This window comes from Channa argus, chromosome 14 (genome assembly GCF_033026475.1).
Source record: "Channa argus isolate prfri chromosome 14, Channa argus male v1.0, whole genome shotgun sequence".
Taxonomy (NCBI): domain Eukaryota; kingdom Metazoa; phylum Chordata; class Actinopteri; order Anabantiformes; family Channidae; genus Channa; species Channa argus.
This window is the reverse complement of record NC_090210.1, coordinates 24,946,598-24,967,890: the sequence shown is the minus strand read 5'-3', so window position 1 is coordinate 24,967,890 and position 21,293 is coordinate 24,946,598. Positions and strand designations below refer to the sequence as shown.

The 21,293-nt window shown below is 40.8% G+C and overlaps 1 protein-coding gene across 15 annotated transcripts in view; it reads right to left on the bottom strand.

The window, feature by feature from the left end:
- The window catches only part of LOC137098137 (disks large homolog 1-like), a 100,607-nt gene that overhangs the window by 63,122 nt on the left and 16,192 nt on the right, over positions 1–21,293 (bottom strand). For 8 of the 15 annotated variants that reach the window (XM_067474004.1, XM_067474006.1, XM_067474005.1 and 5 more), the window contains exon 4: positions 17,893–17,964. The exons of the other annotated variants lie outside the window; for them this stretch is intronic. In XM_067474004.1, the coding sequence (XP_067330105.1) occupies positions 17,893–17,964 (72 nt within the window). The remainder of the gene's footprint in view (positions 1–17,892; positions 17,965–21,293) is intronic. 15 annotated transcript variants of the gene reach the window in all.

Below are 21,293 nucleotides of genomic sequence, written 5' to 3'. Positions count from 1 at the left end.
CGCCATTGCAAAAAACATATGAGTACTTCCTTCATCACTGTGTGAAACAAACTGGATTTCGTGAACCACAACAAACATAACTTCAATAAGAAATGGAAGGTAACCACCCTGGAACACATGAAAGCACAGTCATAATAATATGTGTAATATGACTTGATTATTCAGAGCCAGGACACAATTCAGAGAATTTAGGCAGGTGTTTCACAGCTGTGGAGATGGTTCCCCCTGCTGGACTCCGCATATATCAGCTGCATGTTGGGCTGAAAACCTGGCTGTTTTTCACATACAATCAAACATTGTGAACAGCTCTCTTGAATCCAGGCTTTTCAAAAGATGATGTCAGGTGTGTGGGGCCACAAACATCAGCCCAACTACTGTGTCTATGACACTATGAGACAGGTACAATTTCCTTTAGCCCCATTTATCATCTACTGGCAAAGATTCAGCATCACTTCTTAGGCTGCGATTGCTATTCAGAGTGTTTTGGAAGCGATGCATTTGTTGATCAGATCACTAAAACCTTAGTAAGAAGGAGACTCCAAGCAAAACTTAAGTTTTTCTTCATACAAGAATTCAGAGAAGAATTAGAAGAAAGAGTTACTGACCTGATGCAGCTACTGAAATGAAGTATTTACACTTTTAGTATGAAACATGGCCGGTGGAAATGAAAAGGGAGAGTTTAAAGAAGATTTCAGTTTAATTAATAAACTGAGCAGTGACAGCTTTCAACAGATGAGACTCAAGTCAACCGTTAGAGACAACAAAGACATTTAGGTGTCATGACAACTCATTTAGAAGATCTGAACAACAGATACACCATCAACAAACCAGCAGCAGGGGGCAGCAGACCACCAGACACACTGGAGCCTGTTGTACCAAACTTCATTTCCAACACGTTTCCTTTTTGCTGCAGTTTGGCATTAAAACACATCTAATGTAATAAAGTGGGAGAAAACTTTGTCCTCATTAGACACAGTACATAATCTGCTAGTCACACCCTACATTCTGTTGGAGTTGTGTCCAGTGCACACCACCAAAAACACTGCAGAAATAAAGCATTAAAGCTGTCGTGTACATGAATAATCTAACAAAACACTAATGATCTCATCCCTATATGTTTAATTAAATATTTTTTGTGTACTTATGAGATAAAACTCTCGACTCTTCCTTTTTCTAATCTCTTTAGGTATTTTAAAATATTATTTCTCAATAATAACAGGTTCATTAATAGAACACAACAATCATTCTTTGCAAAGTAAAAATAGTACAGTATGAGAAAATGGTTCGTCTTTCGATGTAATGTAACGTCAGCAGAACTACAGTAGGTGTAAGCACTGATGCAGGTTCTACTGCTGTCTACTTCTACTACATATTTGCAAGTGAAAAACAGGCTGAATATTCTTGCCACATTACCCAGCTCAACTTAAACTCAGTTACAAGCCAGCTCTTCCAAAAAACACTGACCACTGATCTGAGCCTGCGTGTAGTCCAGCAAAAAGCTGGCCGTATTCAAAGAAGGTACAAAGGATGAAGCAGATCAACTGATTACCTGTTTAAATTCAGATGTGAAATCTTTTCTGGTAGCATCTATAACCTCTGTGCACCGTTTGGTTTCAGGTAAACCAGGAAAACTTTGTTGCTTTAAGAGTAAAACCAGACTACCTGTATCCCTGTATCAACATTCTGAGCCATAATGCAGCACCTGGAGCTGTTTCAACACAGGATTGTTCAGACTGTAGATTTCTGCCTCAGAAGGCTGTTTGGCAGAGACTCCTCATCTCGGAGTCGACCCAGATGGTGAGGCGATGCCCTGAGGTGGAATGAGGGGGATGGACAGTACACCAGAGCCACTGGAGGTCACATACAGGCTTCGTCTCAGTGCCACTCCCTAACCAGAATCCTCTGTCAACTCACAACAGCTCATTTTTCAGAGACTTTTGGCCGTCGAGGTGTCAACAAACATTCTTTTAAATGCTGTTGTCGCCCTGTTTCAGGTGGGACAAGCGTCCACAGCAGGAACATATTTATTCCAACAGAAAAACAATTGGATTTCATCACCATTTTCATGGCCGGATTGGATGAGTTAACGTGACAGATTCTTTGGTTTATGTAAATGCAGCTCACCCTCACGGTCAGATTCATGAACAAAATAACGCAGCATTTCACTTTGTGCGAAAGAGATAATCAATAGAGACGCAATGGAGACAGGCCACAAAGCCACCAGAGACCAGCAGTAAAGACAGACTGACAAGCGAGATAAAGACATTAGATTTGCAAAGACAAAATGAGACCAGGACCAAACTGTCTGACCTGAGGCCAGTTAAGACCACAGCCAAACTTTCTGGCCTAAGACCAGATCAGGCTGCAGAGTCACAGCAAGTTTCAGCCAAAGCTGGAACATGGAAAAACTCTTAGCAGGGCGCAGTGAGGGGAAGCCGGCTCTTTGTGATCTACTCTCTGAGGGAAAGAAGTGAAGTCAATCAAAATGTTGAGCACTTCCTGTTGCGACACAGATTGCCACAAACACAAAGAGCGCCGGATACACCACAGGCCACCTGAAAATAAAGTTGCCGGCCAGCCAGGGGACAGACCAGCTCTACAGACTCCGCAGATATATTCTCCTGTAAATGTCTCCATGTTTTCCATGTAATGTTGATTTGTGCAACTTGGTGTTTGCTTGGTTTTCTGCTTTGTTGTTATTTAAGTCAGCAGAGGAACAGCTGCTCTGTGCTTCTGTCTCTGTGCAGATCTGTAAAATCCAGTTGGGTTCAGGCAAACTTGTATTCACTAAATCTAATATTTAATAATGGAAACCAATCCTACTAACAACATTCCCTTTCTCCCCTCTCTCCAACCATCCCTCTCCTCTCATCTACTCCCCTCTAACAACAGAAATCCATTATTAAGCAGGACAGAGAGCGAGTGCTGGCTGCTGCAGATGTGACAGCTCAGTTGAACATGCAGGAGACTCTCCACCAGCATGAATACGTACAGATATATGGAGGTTCAGAGAGGAAGTGGATTTGAGAACCAGTAACTACAATAGTTTACAGGCTTCTAACATATTGCATCATATTTTATAAAAATCCATAAGAAGACCCATAATCCCACCTGTGTCACTGCGACATTAAACCGATGTTACAGTTACGGTTATGGCTGCAAATATTATGCATGTTTTCAATTTGTGCAAAGAAAATCCAGAATGCAAACAACAACTTACAACTAAACAGTTCATTATAATTAAGTTCTATATTGTGCTGAGCTGGAAATGCAACCGCAAGGGGGCACAAGCCAGTGTCTTCTTGTGCCAGTCCCAAGTCTGGATAAATGCAGAGGGTTGTGGCAGGAAGGGCATCCGACGTAAAACACATGCCAGATCAAACATGCGAATCGTGACAAAGACTTCCATACCGGATCGGTCGGGGCCCGGGTTAACAACGACCGCCACCGGTGCTGTTGACCTACAGGGTACCGGTGGAAATTGGACTACTGTCGGTCGAAGACGAAGAAGAAGAGGAGGAAGGTGTGTTCGTAGGCAGAGAGAGAAGAGGAAAGCTAAGAATGTAGGACTGACAGTAGGGACTTTGAATGTTGGTACTATGACAGGGAAGGCTAGGGAGTTGATCGACATGATGCAGAGAAGGAAGGTGGACATACTGTGTGTCCAGGAGACCAGGTGGAAAGGTAGCAAGGCTAGAAGCTTAGGAGCAGGGTTTAAGTTGTTTTACCATGGGTCAGATAGGAAGAGAAATGGAGTAGGAGTTATATTGAAAGAGGATTTTGTGAGGAATGTTCTAGAGGTGAAAAGAGTATCAGACAGGTTGATGAGTCTGAAGCTGGAAGTTGAAGGGGTGATGTTCAATGTTGTGAGTGGTTATGCCCCACAGGTAGGATGTGAGTTAGAAGAGAAGGAGAAAGTCTGGAGTGAGTTAGATGAAGTGATGCAGAGCATCCCCAGAGGTGAGAGAGTTGTCATTGGTGCAGATTTCAATGGGCATGTAGGTGAAGGGAACAGAGGTGATGAGACTGTTATGGGCAGGTTTGGTGTTCAGGACAGGAACGCAGAAGGTCAGATGGTGGTTGACTTTGCAAAGAGGATGGAAATGGCTGTAGTAAACACTTTCTTTCAGAAGAGGCAGGAACATAGGGTGACGTACAAGAGCGGAGGGAGAAGCACTCAGGTAGACGACATCCTGTGTAGACGTTGTAATCTGAAAGAGATCAGTGACTGTAAAGCATTGGTAGGGGAGAGTGTAGCCAGACAACACAGGATGGTGGTGTGTAAAATGATGCTGGTGGTGAGGATGATAAGGAGGACTAAGGCAGAGCAGAGGACGAAGTGGTGGAAGTTGAAAAAGGATGAATGTCGTTTAGTTTTCAGGGAGGAGCTGAGACAGACTCTGGGTGGTTTGGAGGTGCTTCCAGATGACTGGACCACTACAGCTAATTTGATCAGGGAGACAGGTAGGAGGGTACTCGGTGTGTCATCTGGAAAGAGGAAAGCGGACAAGGAGACTTGGTGGTGGAACGAGGAAGTTCAGGAGTGTATACAGAGAAAGAGGTTAGCTAAGAAGAAGTGGGACACTGAGAGGACTGAAGAGAGTAGACAGGAGTACAGGGAGATACAGCGTAAGGTGAAGGTAGAGGTGGCAAAGGCCAAACAAAGAGCATATGAGGACTTGTATGCTAGGTTGGACACTAAAGAGGGAGAGGTGGGTTTGTACAGGTTGGCAAGACAAAGAGATAGAGATAGAAAGGATGTGCAGCAGGTTAGTGTGATTAAAGATAAGGATGGAAATGTATTGACAGGTGCCAGGAGTGTGATGGGAAGATGGAAGGAGAACTTTGAAGAGTTGATGAACGAGGAAAATGAAAGGGAACGAAGAGTAGAAGAGGTGACTGGTGTGGAGCAGGAAGTAGCAAAGATTAGTAAGACTGAAGTGAGGAGGACATTGAAGAGGATGAAGAGCGGAAAAGCAGTTGGTCCTGATGACATACCTGTGGAGGTATGGAAGTGTCTAGGAGAGGTGGCAGTAGAGTTTTTGACTAGTTTGTTTAACAAGATCTTGGAGAGTGAGAGGAGGCCAGAGGACTGGAGGAAAAGTGTACTGGTACCAATTTTTAAGAACAAGGGAGATGTGCAGAGCTGTGGCAACTACAGAGGAATAAAGCTGATGAGTCACACAATGAAGTTGTGGGAAAGAGTAGTGGAAGCTCGGCTAAGGGCAGAGGTGAACATTTGTGAGCAGCAATATGGTTTCATGCCTAGAAAGAGTACAACAGATGCAGTATTTGCTTTGAGGACGCTGATGGAGAAGTACAGAGAAGGTCAGAGGGAGTTGCATTGTGTCTTCGTAGATTTAGAAAAAGCGTATGACAGGGTGCCGAGAGAGGAGCTGTGGTATTGTATGAAGACGTCTGGAGTGGCAGAGAAGTATGTTAGAGTGGTGCAGGACATGTATGAGAGCTGTAAGACCGTGGTGAGGTGCTGTAGGTGTGACAGAGGAGTTTAAGGTGGAGGTGGGTCTGCATCAAGGATCGGCTTTGAGCCCCTTCTTGTTTGCTCTGGTGATGGACAGGCTGACAGATGAGGTTAGACAAGAATCTCCCTGGACTATGATGTTTGCAGATGACATTGTTATTTGTAGTGAGAGCAGGGAGCAGGTGGAGGAAAATCTAGAGAGGTGGAGGTCTGCTCTGGAAAACAGAGGAATGAAGCTTAGCCGCAGCAAGACAGAATACATGTGTGTCAATGAGAGGGACCCAGGTGGAACGGTGAGGTTACAGGGAGCAGAGGTGAAGAAGGTGCAGGACTTTAAGTACTTAGGGTCAACGGTTCAGAGCAACGGTGAGTGTGGAAAAGAGGTGAAGAGGCGAGTGCAGGCAGGTTGGAGCAGGTGGAGAAAAGTGCCAGGTGTGTTGTGTGATAAAAGAGTATCAGCGAGAATGAAAGGAAAGGTGTTCAAGACGGTGGTGAGACCAGCAATGTTGTTCGGCTTAGAGACAGTGGCACTGAAGAAAAGACAGGAGGCAGAGCTGGAGGTAGCAGAGCTTAAGATGTTGAGGTTCTCTTTGGGAGTGACGAGGATGGACAGGATCAGGAATGAGTACATCAGAGGGACAGCTCATGTTAGATGTGTTGGAGATAAAGTCAGAGAGGCCAGATTGAGGTGGTTTGGACATGTTCAGAGGAGAAACTGTGAATATATCGGTAGAAGGATGCTGAGGTTGGAGCTGCCAGGCAGGAGGTCTAGAGGAAGACCAAAGAGGAGATTTATGGATGTAGTGAGGGAGGACATGAAGTTAGTTGGTGTGAGTGAAGAGGATGCAGAGGATAGAGTTAGATGGAGGCACATGATTCGCTGTGGCGACCCCTGAAAGGGAGCAGCCGAAAGGAAAAGAAGAATTGTGCTGAGCTGGAAAACGTAGTAACCTGAAAGAGATATTTAAGCTTAGCTTTGGTATATTTATATATATCTTCTACAATAAGTATTTATTTCCTGCTGCCAAACAACAAGACAATGACGAGGAAAAAAGAGAAAATCAGTCAGTCAAACTTTTTCCTTAGGGGACTTTTGATGTATCCAGAAAATTAGGCTTTTTGTTAACATGAGCCTAAATTTTAAACCTGAGCACAACAGTGTAGACGTTCTTCTTCTACTGGTCGTCTACCTGTCTGTGTGGATCATTTGCTGCTGAACAAACCGTGGTAATATCACTTATTTCATTCCACAGTTCCATCGCTCGAGTTTAAAGCTCTGTGTTGTCCTCTCCCCTAACCTCTCGTCCTGTTTCCTTCACCTCCCAGCAGCCTGCTTTGTGCGTGTTTTAGTTTGTATTTTTTCCCCATGCATGGTTCCTCATGGCTACTGTTGGCTCCAGGCCACATCAGCCTCTTACAACACACACTTTTCTGAACACAGCTACTGAATTTCCTGTTGTGGACCTTAACGTCATTCAGATGAGGTTCAGTGTGACATGGAGGCGTTTTTTATATATAGGGATCTTAGAGGGAACTTTAAATGCATTTATTTACACATACTACCGAAACTAGATTAAAAAATAAAAAAATCGGTGACTGCATTTTTCAAATGAGAAACCTGGTTTCTCTAATCAGGGCAGGGGATCTTAGAACCCTAATTTTCTAAGGTAAATTTCTTGTGCAGAGCACAAATGTTGCAAAAGATTTACAAAGTTGTAAATCCCACAACTTATTTCCCCTCAACAACTGTTACATTCCCACTGAAAATGAACAAAAGAACTTTGATCCACAGGTGCTAATTTGTTTCTTCTGATCAAATCTGTTCATCAGAACCCAATGTCTTAAAGTTCTCAGCTATGTCTCAGAGCAGGACTGGAACACACACACTGGAGCTTTGTCTTTAGACCACAGAAATTCCCAAATCCTCCAAAATGCATAACTTTATCAACAGCAGAGGGACAGTTTGGAGAAGGACCATTATTGAGCATTGAAACAATAAAATGCCAAAGAAACTAGTTTGCTTCAGTGACCTCAGCTCCTCATTGGTCAACATCATCCTCTGTAAAGTTCAGGCAATTCTGAAAGTATCATCAAATACAGTCTGAAGTGTTAAGTTTGTGTAGGTTTGTACATCTTTGACGTTTACAGCCCATTTTTGCACAAACCTCACAATCCCATTGATGTCCAAATGACTCCACACTGGTGACTCATTGTACAAGCAAAACAGACTATTTATTTATTTCTTTTTAATATTTATATACTGTTACTAACCATCCCAGAGGGTAACCTTGAGTCTTAAAGCACGCTTAAGAAACCATACATGACAGCAGCCGTCTTATCCTGTAACCCACTGTGGCCTTCATCTACAGCAGCCTGTAATTAACATAAATAATTAACGTCACATTTCCCAGAGCAGCAGCGAGCAGAGCAGAGTTTGTCCATCAACAGAAAACCGACTGGAATAATAAAACTGCTGCAGCTTGTGTTTATGGGAGCTGACAACAAAAGCCAGTTAGCTTCAAAGTTCAAATTAACATTCCCAGCAGAAGCTGCAGCTTTGTTTAGGTTTGTTAGCATTTTAATGGCACTACTACTCTTAATGATGCTGCTTATCAATCCAGTACTTCAACAGCACTGTTATCTCTACTTTATTATTTGTGATTATTTTTTAAACAGAATTCCCATTGCTTAATTTTTATTGTCATTACACAGTTGTAAAAAAGTAAAAAGAATAAATAAAAAAAATAAAAATAAAAGAAACACAAAACCAACAGAATTCAAATACAATATGATGCATTATTACTCAAACAATCCAGCATGATGTAAAATAATTTCATTTCAGATTGAATTTATGAACACACCTATTACAATCAGCTGGTTAATATTAACTTTTAATCATTTTACTCTATGCTGCTAGTGGGCAACTTGGGCAGTGAGAATTTACCTACAAACGAGGCCATAAAAACTGATTCCTTGCCCTACGTGTGCTGGACTTTTGCTACATGTCTCAACAGATTGACGGATCCACAGTCAAGTGTTTGTTTCACTTCTGACAACGAGCGGTGTCAGCATCAACTCCAGTAATTATTATCCAGAATTTTGAACCTGTTCTGTGTCTGTGCATGTGTGACTTGAATAACTGAACACCGAGTTTTGGTATCCATCAATATTTTTGGTCAATCGGAGACACCAGTTGTTGCAGACTGATGATGGATTTATATTTATGAGACCACTGTAACTAAAGAAATTTCTGCAACAGCAAGTACTCACTGTAGCCTGACTGAAATGTTACAGATTTTTAAAAACTTTTTTTTAAACATGATTATTATGATATATATTTTGTTTGAAAGATGAAAAATGAAAAACGGTATGGAAGCCGTGTGTGGTCTTTGTTAGCAAGCCAGCATTCTGCCCCATGTCGTGCATAAACAACTATGGGCTTTAAACCTGCTTCAAAACAAACTAATGGGCAACATCACACCTTCATACGTTTACTTTATAAACTGCACGTCTTTAACATAAATGTCCAAACCTAGGACACGGTTGGCTGCTATTCACCGTGAAGAACTTGTACTGCAGTTTAGTGAGCTACAAAAAAAGGTGCTTAACAAGACAAAGCTCAATTTTATGAACCAATGCAAATGTCAACCAGGTGAGAAATGATCCCACTAATTTTAAAGGCTGATACAAAAGCAAGGATCCAACTGAAGTGACTTCCAGCACAGATACAGGACCACAATGCTCATCGGCTCATCAGTCTCAGGCATTTCAACAACGCCAACTATCACACAAACAGTGCTGCCATTTCCTGAACCAGCTCCTTGTGTTTAGTACATCACAGAATCTAATCAGTATGCAAATACTGTAAACACACCCAAAGAGCTACAGTTCCAGGAGAGCTCAGAGACTGATCTCTGCTTTCTGTACACACAGAGTAAGAGTTGCAGTCTGTGAGGGCGAGCTGGTGAAGATCATTACAAGAATAAAAAAGACAAAACGTGTGCTTCAGCCCACAGCAGTGACTGTTTTCTGCTTTGGTATTTGCTCTGTGACTGTGTTTCATGGGTGTGTCTTTCTGTGGTCAGTGTTACCAAACCCTTTTTTCTACCTCACCGCATGGCTCCAGTCACACCACGATCCCAGTAGCCAGTAAAACATGGAGAAAAAACCTCCAGCTGTGTTCATTTAGAGACAACAGCTGGCCGATGAAGCTGCTCTCAGGCTGTTTAAGATTTCTTTCAGTCAGACTTTGAGGTTTACAGTTCTAGTCATGGAAACATGGAGCAACCCTGCAGCTGCATTACTGCTGCAGTCACACTCAGCCAACAGTCCAACGTTGGATTGCTAAGTTTAAAGCTCAAACCACAACCATGGCCCCCATTTGTTCCACCAGCCATGTGAATGTTTAATGACTGTATTCACTAAAGACAAGAATGATTGTTTGTGTGTTATTAGCAGAAGGACACTGTATTTTTACATGTAGTGTTTGACTAAAGGTTGGATTTTATAGTTAGGATCAGATCACATTTTATGACCAATTCATGCAGAAAAGCAGCTCTTTCCATATGGTTCACAGACCTCATGGTGTTCCTTCCTGCTGCATCAGGGTTTCTCACTGTGGTTCAGCTCAGAGCAGCCATGTAGCTAAGGTGTGTGTTCAGTTTGGGTCTTAGCTCCAAATATGCTGCAGCACCTCCCTCCCACAGATACTGCAGCTTTTACCCAGGGAGGGAGGGTCACTTGTGACACCAAGGTGGGATTTTAGGCTACAGGAATTCTGACATTGCAGAAACTATTTCCATTTTGCAAACTGACTGGTTTGAACTGCAACCTCATGTACAACCACTTCATGCTCGTCTGTTTTTACAAATATGCTAAATTGTTTTGGATATCTTATTTATTTTTATGTATATTGCACATATTAAAAGTTCTGCGGGATTAATAAGAGCAAACTTTACGTATAATGCTGTATTCATTGAAAAAAATAAATCAAAAATCCACCACAATAAAACAACCAAGCAGCTCAAAGAGACAGTTTTTCCCCTGTTGCGCTAACTCTTACGATAAATATGTTAAAACATGTCTAATCAAACTATTTCTTAAGACTAAGTTTATTCTTGGACATTTTGATTTTATACTTAGGCCGTGTTGTGACCACAAATGGTTTTCAGATGTAACCTGCATCTACAGTGTGGACGTGTATCAGATTGTCACTGTCTCGTCGCAGTCGGCACCACAGCAACTGTGTTTGGTTCTGCTGAGCCACAGAGCTGCAGCACACAGTTAATAAGGAGCTGAAAATAGTCCAACACTGAGGCACTGCCCTACAAACACACACACACACACAGACACACGATGAGCTCTCACACCTTGTCTGTGGGGGGAGGTGAGTGGTGGGGTTAAAGCTGCAGTGCAAAGAACCGTAACGGTTGAGGCAACATCTATCTGTTAAATTGACGCAAAGTAGATTTTCCGAAGCAAATTTCAAGAAAGTTAGCATAAGAAAATGCTAATGCATTATTGAAGACTTTTCACGTTCTATAGGAGCCACGTTTTCCACGGGAGTTAAACCCACTGTTTGATCAGTGTAGTGAACAAAAGGTCAAACAACAATAACAAAGCAGAGCGTCAAAGGTCATAAGATTAAAATCATATTTATGCTTGTGGGGAGGGACTTTGGAGCTGAAAGCACATCAGGTGAGAGCAAGACAATAACACAGCGTAAAGAAAGAGAATTTTAGAACAGAAGGCCTGAGGGAATCTGATCCCTGACCAGCAGGAGGTCTTGGACTCCATCTCCACATCAGTGACTTTAAAGTGGGTCTGAAATGCACAGATATGACTCTGATGATCCTCAAAATCAGATAAAGTTTTTGCCAACTGTACACCTCAACATTAATTATGATTTAGTGATTATTACTGTTAGAAGTCCAAAGCAGGACTGATGGATTAAGTAAATTATCTGGTATCTGGACACTGAAAACTGCAGGTCACAGTCCTGATTCTTAAATCAGAATCAGTTGAGCAAACCTACATGTGAGCCCTTCCCTTCCAGCCACAGGCAGCAAGCAAACCCCCCACCCTCCCCGGGAGCTAACACTGTTTTTATTATAAATTATATTATAAAATATCCTTAGGGTACAATGTGGCACATTCATTAACATGCACGGTCCCTTTTAAATATATAAATTAAACTAAACTTGATAAAGGACAAACCTGGTGCATGGCCTTGAGAATTCTGCACATTCTGCTACAGCCCCATCACTTTCCCTAAACCCAATATTCACGTATGGAATTTCAAATTACCTTAAGGTCCTGAAATATGCTGCAAAATGTATATATGGATTAATCAAGACCTCCACACTCACTGTGAGCATCTGTACATAAAAACTACGTTTAATTTGTGGAATCCCCTGAAGCAAACAGTGGGGGAATTTCTCACATTTTTCTACCTGATGAAGATTCCTCGTCTGCGTAGAAGACATTTGGTTCTGAGGACACTCAGATGCTTATTACTGCACAGCACAACATGTAGCCTGGACATCACACAGACAACAGGACAGTGAGAAGATTACAGGAAAACATGGTGACTAAATATTAAAATGTCAAGCGTCAGCTCCAACTCTGCAGCACCAAACTAAACTCAAACCAGAGGAGAGACAGAGTCAAAGAGGCCGACTGGATGTTATCAGTTAAAACATAACACAAAGTCATTCTGCCGTCTTATAACAGATCTTCAGTTCTGTAAAATGTATTTTTTTTAGGACAGACATTTCTTTTTTCCATGTTCAAGACGTACCAACACTCATCAGCTTATGTAAAAGCACAATAATGATTAGTGTTATCAGCATGTGTGTTCAATTAGTTATCACACTTGATAAAAAAAAACACGGATGTTACAGAACTGTGATTGAATAAAAGGGTTGGATCATGAGTTCTGACAGCTCTTGGGAAAATACACTTTCATCAACTGTTTACAACTGTGCCAAAAAAAAGCAGAAGAAACTGCACACTGACTGTTCGCTCTCTTAACCAAGTCACCACATTTTTTTTTCTTGGTTCATGTGACCTCCTGCAGTTTTAACAACTCTGTATTGTGCAAGTTTTCTGGGCTGTGTGGGAAAACTGAGTATCTAGCACCATCACACAGTTTACACAGCTGTCCACCAGTAACACCTTCGACCATGAAACCTCATTAGAAGAGCACTGACCCTTCACCAGAAACACACTGAATTTTCAGAATTATCTTCAATGCACAACTCCTTAGAACGTCTACTCCGGTTTTCCAGACATGAGAACGTCTAGAATGTTCTTTAGGTCTGTAAGCATGAAATAACAGCAGCAGCCTGAATGATACAAAAGGACGAGGCCCCTGATTCAAGTCATTGGATGGACTGAAATAAGTGAAAGCTGGAAATCAACCCCTTCTGTAAGTAAATGGTAAATGGTCTGCACTTATATAGCACTTTACACTGCTTCTCATTCCCCCACTCAGCCACACACACACACACACACACACACACACAGATGGGAAGCTGCCATGCAGCTGCTCATTACTTACAGGGAGCAACTAAGTTGGGCTACAAAGAATATCATAAATCCAAAGAAAGATCAGATTGTGTTCAACATTTTCTGGGTGACTTATTTTTGCTGCTTAAACACACACACAGCCTCACACACTTCAGTCACCATCAGACTCTTTGAATCATTAGGTACATGGACTGTGAATGTTGAACCTAAAACAACGGTGACAGTGATGGTGACAAAGTGGTGATTAATCAGGGGTCAAATACAGCGATGCTCCCTGCGCTCTACGGACAAAACGTTCCGCCAAACTCCCTTTAAAAAAATAGTGCACATTAAAAATGTCTTGCTGTTCGGCACCGTCCATAACTAGGCCTAAGAAAACGTGACGTGACTCTTGTGACAACAGTACAATGAAATTGGCGCTAATAAATTCCAGACCAACATAACGAATGTCGGTAAAACCCGAACTTTTCCAGTTGTGTCTTGGCCACTTAGCACTAGTGTCCTGTATAGTTTTCGTGGTAAAAAACAAAAACCCGCGGGAACGTGAATTTCACGGTTTCAAAAGTAATGTTTTTACTAAAATACACGTCGTACAGTGGCTCACACTCCCGCCGAAGTTAAAACCTCCGTCTATGGTGTTTGTGCGGCGGCGTTTGGTCCGTTTCTCGCAGTTACCTTTGTTGTGACAATACAGATGCAGTCCATCGTTCCGAGCCGGATCTCAGCATATCATCTCCTGCGGTCCGAGCTCCAACCAGCCACGTTCCACAAATAACCGCAGTCTCACTCTCACTCACACCGACCAACGGTCACTATCAACCGGCAAAAGCGTGCGTGCTCACTGGAGAGACACCTCATCCCTCCTCCGTTCCTCCTTCATCCCGGTATCCGGAGCTCAGCGGGACCACGACTCGCAGGACCCTGCTCCTCCACACTCAGGCGGAGTTTAATTACAGTGGGAAATCTCAACACTCTCAGATAAAGACACTTTTATCCCGAGCGGTTATCAATCAAAAGGTAAAAGGAGGAAACAATGACTGTAATTTAAATAAAGATGCTCATTAAAGACTGTTCACACATGTTTAAACTACAAACTGACAGCCGACATTTTGTTAAATATAAATGTGATATTAAAGAAAATGTCATACTAACCACGAGTTTACAATAATGTCACGTGATATACGTGAGATAGATATATATATATATATATATATATATATATATATATATATATATATATATATATATATATATATATATATATATATATATATATATATATATATATATATATATATATATATATATATATATATATATTAAAAAAATTTTCAAGTCTCTTTTATTTGACAAATGTTCTGGTCCAACCAACACAATTAACCAACAGCTACAAAACAAAATGACTTATGTCAAATACATTTTTAAAAAACTATTGTTTTTAAAGACTTAAAGCAGGTAGAAGCATGCGAGCACAGTCGGTCAATTTTTTAATTATAGTATCATACTTTAGTGTTTAACATCTAGTATTAATGTAATTATAGGCTCCAATTAAAATTTATTTCACAGAACAATTCAGAGGTGATGTATGAAGTAGCATGAAGTCCCCCTGATTAAACCTGATTAGAGCTCTGCACCTTTAAAACACTCACGGCTCCTTATTACACGTATGACTCAACTCCACATGGTGCTTTGCTGCAGCAGGAGGAGACGAGCTGTGTGGGTGGGTGATAATCACAAGTATGAATTTTTTACAGTTTCATGAATCTGTCATGTGTGTCATCATCATATGGCGAGTTTGATGGGTCTTTCTACAACATTTAACTCTACACAGAAAGTGATGGAACCACTGTAGATATAAACATGTAGATGCTCCATCCATCTTTTTGCTGCCGTGTTTCACCAGTGTCAAATACAGGGTTTCTGCTGTGTCCAGCAGGGGAAATTTGAGACCTTTATGAAAGTCTGACAGAAAACCAGCATTAAAACCATAGACTACAATTACTTCTTATTTTAGTAATGTCACATTTTAGTGCTTCCCAGCTGTACAGAACAGTATGTATTGGAGAAATATAGATTAACAGAGTCAATAATTAAATACATTTTTGATCACTATGGTGCCAACATGAAAATCCTTTGCACAAAGCTCAGACCTCCTTGAGTTTTCTCCACAGAAGCTCATGTTCAGATGACAGTCTTGTTAAATCAAACTGCAGCCATTGTTCACCTGTTAGAAACATGGCTGTCACTTTTATTTCCAGCAGAACATGGTGACACTGGAAAACAGTGAAGAGGTGCTTTCTCTCATTCACATCATGGCTGGACTGCCGTTTACCAAAAGTGACCACAGCATCAGAAGAACTACTCTGATATTATCAGGAGCCGTTTGCTTTTTGCCTGCAGATACCCGGGTGGATTATGTTTGTTTGTTGCAAAAACTTAACAGGGAGAATGATCATAAATGGATCACGGTGGTGTAAAGTAAGTGAATGTGGTGCGTCCTGTGATACAAGCTAAAAGAAAAAGACTTCAGACACCACTTAGATCTTATATTTCCAGTTAACATTCTGTCATTTCAGCTTTAAAACTTAAAACATGAACAGATGTGAGAATGACTGGTACATTTTAGAGCAGATCAACATGACAACACACAGGAACCTTTCGAGTCAACTATAACCTGCACATAAACCAGAACTGAAATCCACATGAACCACCACCACAAGGTTCTGAACACGAGTACAGCTCCAGTCTCTCTCAGTGAACCTCTGCTGCAGGATGAAGAATTTATCAACCTAAAGAAGCTCTACTGCTGTAAGGAGTCGGACCTTCATTGTCTTTGTTACGTTAGTACAACTTTATGACATTTAGGAAACAGAAACTACTTTTTAGGTTTAGGGATGTTTGAAACTGATGTTTGAAAGGGGAAACGATTCAATGACTCATTCCAAAGTCCTGTTTTCCGGCTGGTAGGCCTGTAGGCACCATAGTGAAACTGCTTTGTCTGGTTTTTACGTCCGTCATAAGTGTTTAAATTTCAACCCTTTATAGTATCTTCTAAATTTAATGTAGTCATCATGCTTTGATTGATTAACAAGATTTTGATTTCAAATCCAACTTTTGAGTTGAGAGTTTGGGAGAGTGATTCAAATTTTAATATCTGCCCAGGATCCTCCTATTTGTCATCGTTGTATTTATTTTTTTTGTCAGCAATAACTCCCGTAAAACAAAAGGATTATAGGTGAGTTGCTACCTGCTAACAAATCAGACATATTAGATTATTTGTAACTTCTTATTTGTTGTAATTCTATAACAACTTATGCTCCAATGACTGGGTGGAGCAAACGTGACTTCAAATCTCAGTCTAATCTCTACTAGTAGTTTAATTACCAAAAGCTATATATTGTAGCTTTACATATCATGGTAAAATCTAAACCATAGTTTTTAAATTATAATAGTAATTATTGTCTGAATTATTCCTAAAAAAAAATGCATCCTGCAGAAATGTCTGTTTATTACAGCATGTCGAGATCTTTTTATTATACAAGGACTTTAAAGGTCATTGTAAATTACCGGTGATATTTCTGACTCAACAAAGTGAGGTTGATTATTTCTTTAATAATAGCACAAAGTACCTCTTTAGTCTTTTTATGTAATTTGGATGAACTAATGTTCATATTGTACACTGGTATTTTAGCCGTTTACAAAGGATTCATTAATTTAGAAGCAAGGACATATTACTATGTGTGTTTGGTGAGGAGTATGGCATTTCATTAGTGTTAACCCTTTAGCTTACTTCCAAATCTAGTGTTCGGCTTTGTGACGTTTGTTTTGAGTCACCACAGATTTCTTGTTTTTGTGTTGATGGCGATTGAGGAATAGACAATAAGGTGCTGGCTATAATTATTTGTATCTTATTTAATCTTTTATGAAAATCATTTTAAAGATCCGGTTTCATATCTGCTCATAGCTCAGGAGGACAGGAGGTGTACTGTTCAGACCCGACAACATGAACCAAAATGAATGGAGCACAACGAACCATGACCCCTGAACCTGCACAGACCACCTCAACATGTTGCTGTGTGTTTATCACTTTAGCTGCATCTGGAGACTTTTTACAGCCACAAAAATCATTGAAACCAGAGATGATGTTGACCAGCACAAAGCCACAGAAGATTCTGATGCAATTTTTAACGGGAGAATTATAAAACAGGTTACATTATAAACAGGTTCTACTGCAGTGTTGCATTTTAGCACTGTATGCTTTATTCATAGTTCCAGATTTTATCATTTGGTTACTTTTTTCTTTATCAAAAATTGAAATAAAAAAACTTTAGCAGTTTACAAACCGGCATTGTTTTTGTGCTACGTTGATGCAGCTCATTTGGGAGGTGTGAGCACAGCTGTTGCTTTTCGCTATGGACCAAAACACCACACAGAAACCCTTTAAAGGATGTGGGCCAGATTTGGTATTAAACTCTGGAATGGTTTCTTTGAACGTGATCTGACCTCAAACCTGCTCAAATTACTGGCAGGTTGTCATATAATTGTATATAATTAATCACCTCATTACCAACATGTTTATTACCAGTTAAGGAAACCACCTCCAATTCTCATCCTTAGTAAAAACCAACATTTGACACTAAACAAGTTCGTGTCATCCGTCTCTGACCAGCTGCTGCTTCTCTGGTTTCACATTTGGAGTCCAGATTTACCCCAGAGCTAATGAAATACAGCAACACCTTGAGGTGGTCTGGACAAACCTGACCCTGGACCCAGAACCCCGCCCCTCCAATGGTCCAAAGCACATGAGGGCTGGATGGGACATGCTGCAAAGGTGGACGACACGAGAACCCTCCCACCAACAGCAGGCGTCCAGTACTTACTTGTCCGTCTTGGCAGGGTGAGCGTTTGGCCTGTGCCAACGTGTGGAGGATTTCGTTTAGAAGAGGGGAGTCCTACGAGTGACCATGAGTGTTTACAATGAGAAAAAGAGGAAAGAGAGAAGGCATTGAATGCAAACAACCAACCTGGCTCACAGCTCACACTGGAGCTGTTATGTGGTGTGTTTTGAGTGTGTTTCACAGTGAGATGGGGGGGAGAAAATCAAACAATTCAACAGCTCTAATGAAGGTGTTTTACATTGCTGCACCTTATTACAATCTCTGGGTCCACAAGTCTTTTCATTGCCTGCAAGTCTGACAGCTTCTTTAAACATTAATGAATCCAGTTTACTGCATTTACAGTACTTTTGATCTGCCTGAGGGTCTTTGTAAAAGCCAACTTAGAACCCACCTTTTTAGACTGGCTTTAAAATCATTGTGTTATTATTCACCATTATTGTGAATGTTCAATATTCATTATTGCATTTATTTACTCCCATTTTTATAATCAGTTAGGCTCAATTATTCTGGTCCTTTCTCATGTTGTATTCATCATTTTATTTGTCTGATAAACAAATAGATCAGACTATATTACCTTGTGTGCATTGCTCCTGTATGGTTATGCCTTTCACCAATTCTTCAATCATCTCTAAAGCACTTTGAATTGCATTGCATTGATTTGGTTTGACTCTTGTTCACAATCATCTGTTTCCAATTTATCCTCATTACCGTGCAGTTCTTAAGACAATCACACAATACTGTTATACAGTTGGATACTGTACAGATAAACCCCTCTGCTTTAACAATTAATAAAAGTTAGTCATGCAGCCACACACACAATGAGGGTAAAAAAATAAGCAAGGAGGCATCTTATGAACAGACAATGACTGAATTCTTAGTTCAAAACATTTTGGAAGAAAATTAGTTCAGGTTATTGCAATTCCTACTGTGGTTTAAATTGAAATTCCAAGACACTTGGGTCCAAACTAAACGAGTACTGACTGTTTTATCTGGACCCCCTATGAGCTCATGAGTCAAAGGTAGCGCTTTGTCACCTTCGACTCAAAAATCCATTCTGCTTCTCCCAGACCTGTGTTATCGCCTGCTTCCTGCTCTGAACAACGTTAGTGCAGAAGGAAAGTTTAAAGTTTGGTGCAGCCTGATCTGTGGTGATCCCAGTCTAACAATCCTCTTAAACAGGGGAAACCTGGTTCTGAACATAGATACAAAACAGATACAAATAACGTTTCAGTGGGAAGAGAAAAGGTTAATCCTTTGAATATTTTTTAAGTAGTTTTAAATGTCTGGACGTATGACTGGAAGAGACCTTTAACCTCAGCACCCATGTGGCTCAGAACTGGGTGCTGTACTTAAGGCCAAAAAACAAATACCAATATGATTTGACTGCAGCTGACTCAGCTCTGTCTCTTTGTGGGAACTTGATGAAGTCAACAAAAGAAACAGCTTTTACTGACAACAGGAATATGGTCTTCCTCAGGCACAAACGGCACAAAGCTCATGACTGGAGCAAATAAAATAAAAAGAATCTGAAATGTTTAGCTTGATGGTTTGATGCAACAGCTTTTTTTTTAGTGTGCACTCTTCATGCCATGTTTTCAGTCTTTCATTTAGTAAATCATTCTTTTCTTCCTAAGCACAGATGGGTCCTAGTGAAACTGCAATCCCAGCTCCATTAGAAAGACTCCTCAATCATCTCCACAGTACACAAATCAAACAGCATCACAGTCTTTACACAATAATCTGCTGACCAGTTATGGTTACAGACGGCTGTGGTAAAGGTAAATGACTGTCAATCATTTAGGAACCGGCAATGTGAAGCTTCCTGATGTTTTTCAGAAACCATTAATTAGAAACTGTATTTTCACAGTGAGAACGATTTCTACACTGATGCACCCACATTTTTACAGAGCTTGAAATCAATGTTGTCTCATTGTTCTGGTGGAAATTAAAAATAGTACCTGGGAGCCTCAGATTGGGATCAAGGATAGTATAGGGACTGACCCCACACTGCACACAGTTTCCCATAAAAACAAGAGCAGGGAGAAGTAAATAATTATTATCAGAATTACTAGAATAACTCAATACTTATAGAGAACAGTATAATTAGGACATCTCTGCAGCAGACTAGTCTCTATGAACAAGGACGGGGCTCAGCCAAGTGTCCCCGACTGCAGCAGAGAGGGAGCAGACAGCTCAGGTAAAGTCACTAACTCCTCAACTTGATCGGACGACAACAGTGCTCCTTCAGGTGCGTGAGAAAAATGGTAGTGACCAATAAGAACCATTCTTCAAATAACAAACTGTGCAGTCCCTCATCCACCTGCATGTGTTCAACACAGCAAGGTTTTTGATAAATCCCCAGTTGCTACAAACACATTAGTGTGTATAGAGCTAAAGCTGCAAGTTCTGTGAAGCTGTATGTGCAGTTGTAATCATTCAACCTAATGTGTCTCAGGTTCTGGCAGACACTGAGACAGCAGCCCCCTCACTCCTAAACCAGGCAGGAGCCCATAGCAGCTGTAGCTGTCAGCAGCAGACAAAAGAGGACAGGGATCATTGATAGGAACCCAGAAAACCCAGTTTCTGTTTAATTATGGAGATCTGGTATTTATCGAGTCCTGGTATAACCATTTCATACGCTCTTGGTTATACAGCAAACATCCCATTTCTGCAGATGTGGGTAAGAAAAAAGCCTAACTGCTGTACCCAGAACCAAACAGACTGTAGATTAAGATCTAGCTGAGTACACAGTATTCAAGAAATCTAATACTTTAGCTGTTAATGTTTAAAGTAATTTTCCAATCTGTTCCAAGGGTGTGTGAGAAGTTTTGAAGTTTTTTTTTTTCCAGCCAAGTACAGTGAAGATCTAGCCGAACTTTGATGGAGATTGTGTGAGCTGTAACACTATTTGTACATGAAATGTAAAATTTGAGACTATAAAACTTAATTTGGAAGCACGGTTGTTAAGCCTGGGACAGTTAAAAGTAGGCTTCAGGACAGCTGCGTGACACAGACATTGATTTATAAGTACTTCTTCCACCACTGTTTGCGTGCATAAGCCAGAGAAGCAACTGATTAGTGTGAGGCAGTCTGAGACATTCAATGTTCACAGCATTGCAAATGTAGCCTCTGGCCGAGATACGACTTTGTGATGATGACACACTGTAATTTGGAACGTTTTCCTTACAAAAAACCCATTTTTTTCCTTTAGTCTGACTGATACTACACCCGGAGAGTAACACTGCTGATACCTAGACACCAGCTGTTTACCTTCATTTTCTCTGCAAACTTCAGCTTTAAAAATCAATTTGATACCAGGAATAAAAATGACTTCTCATGGATTAGTTTCCAGTTTCTGGCTAATCCCATAAACTGTTCAGAAA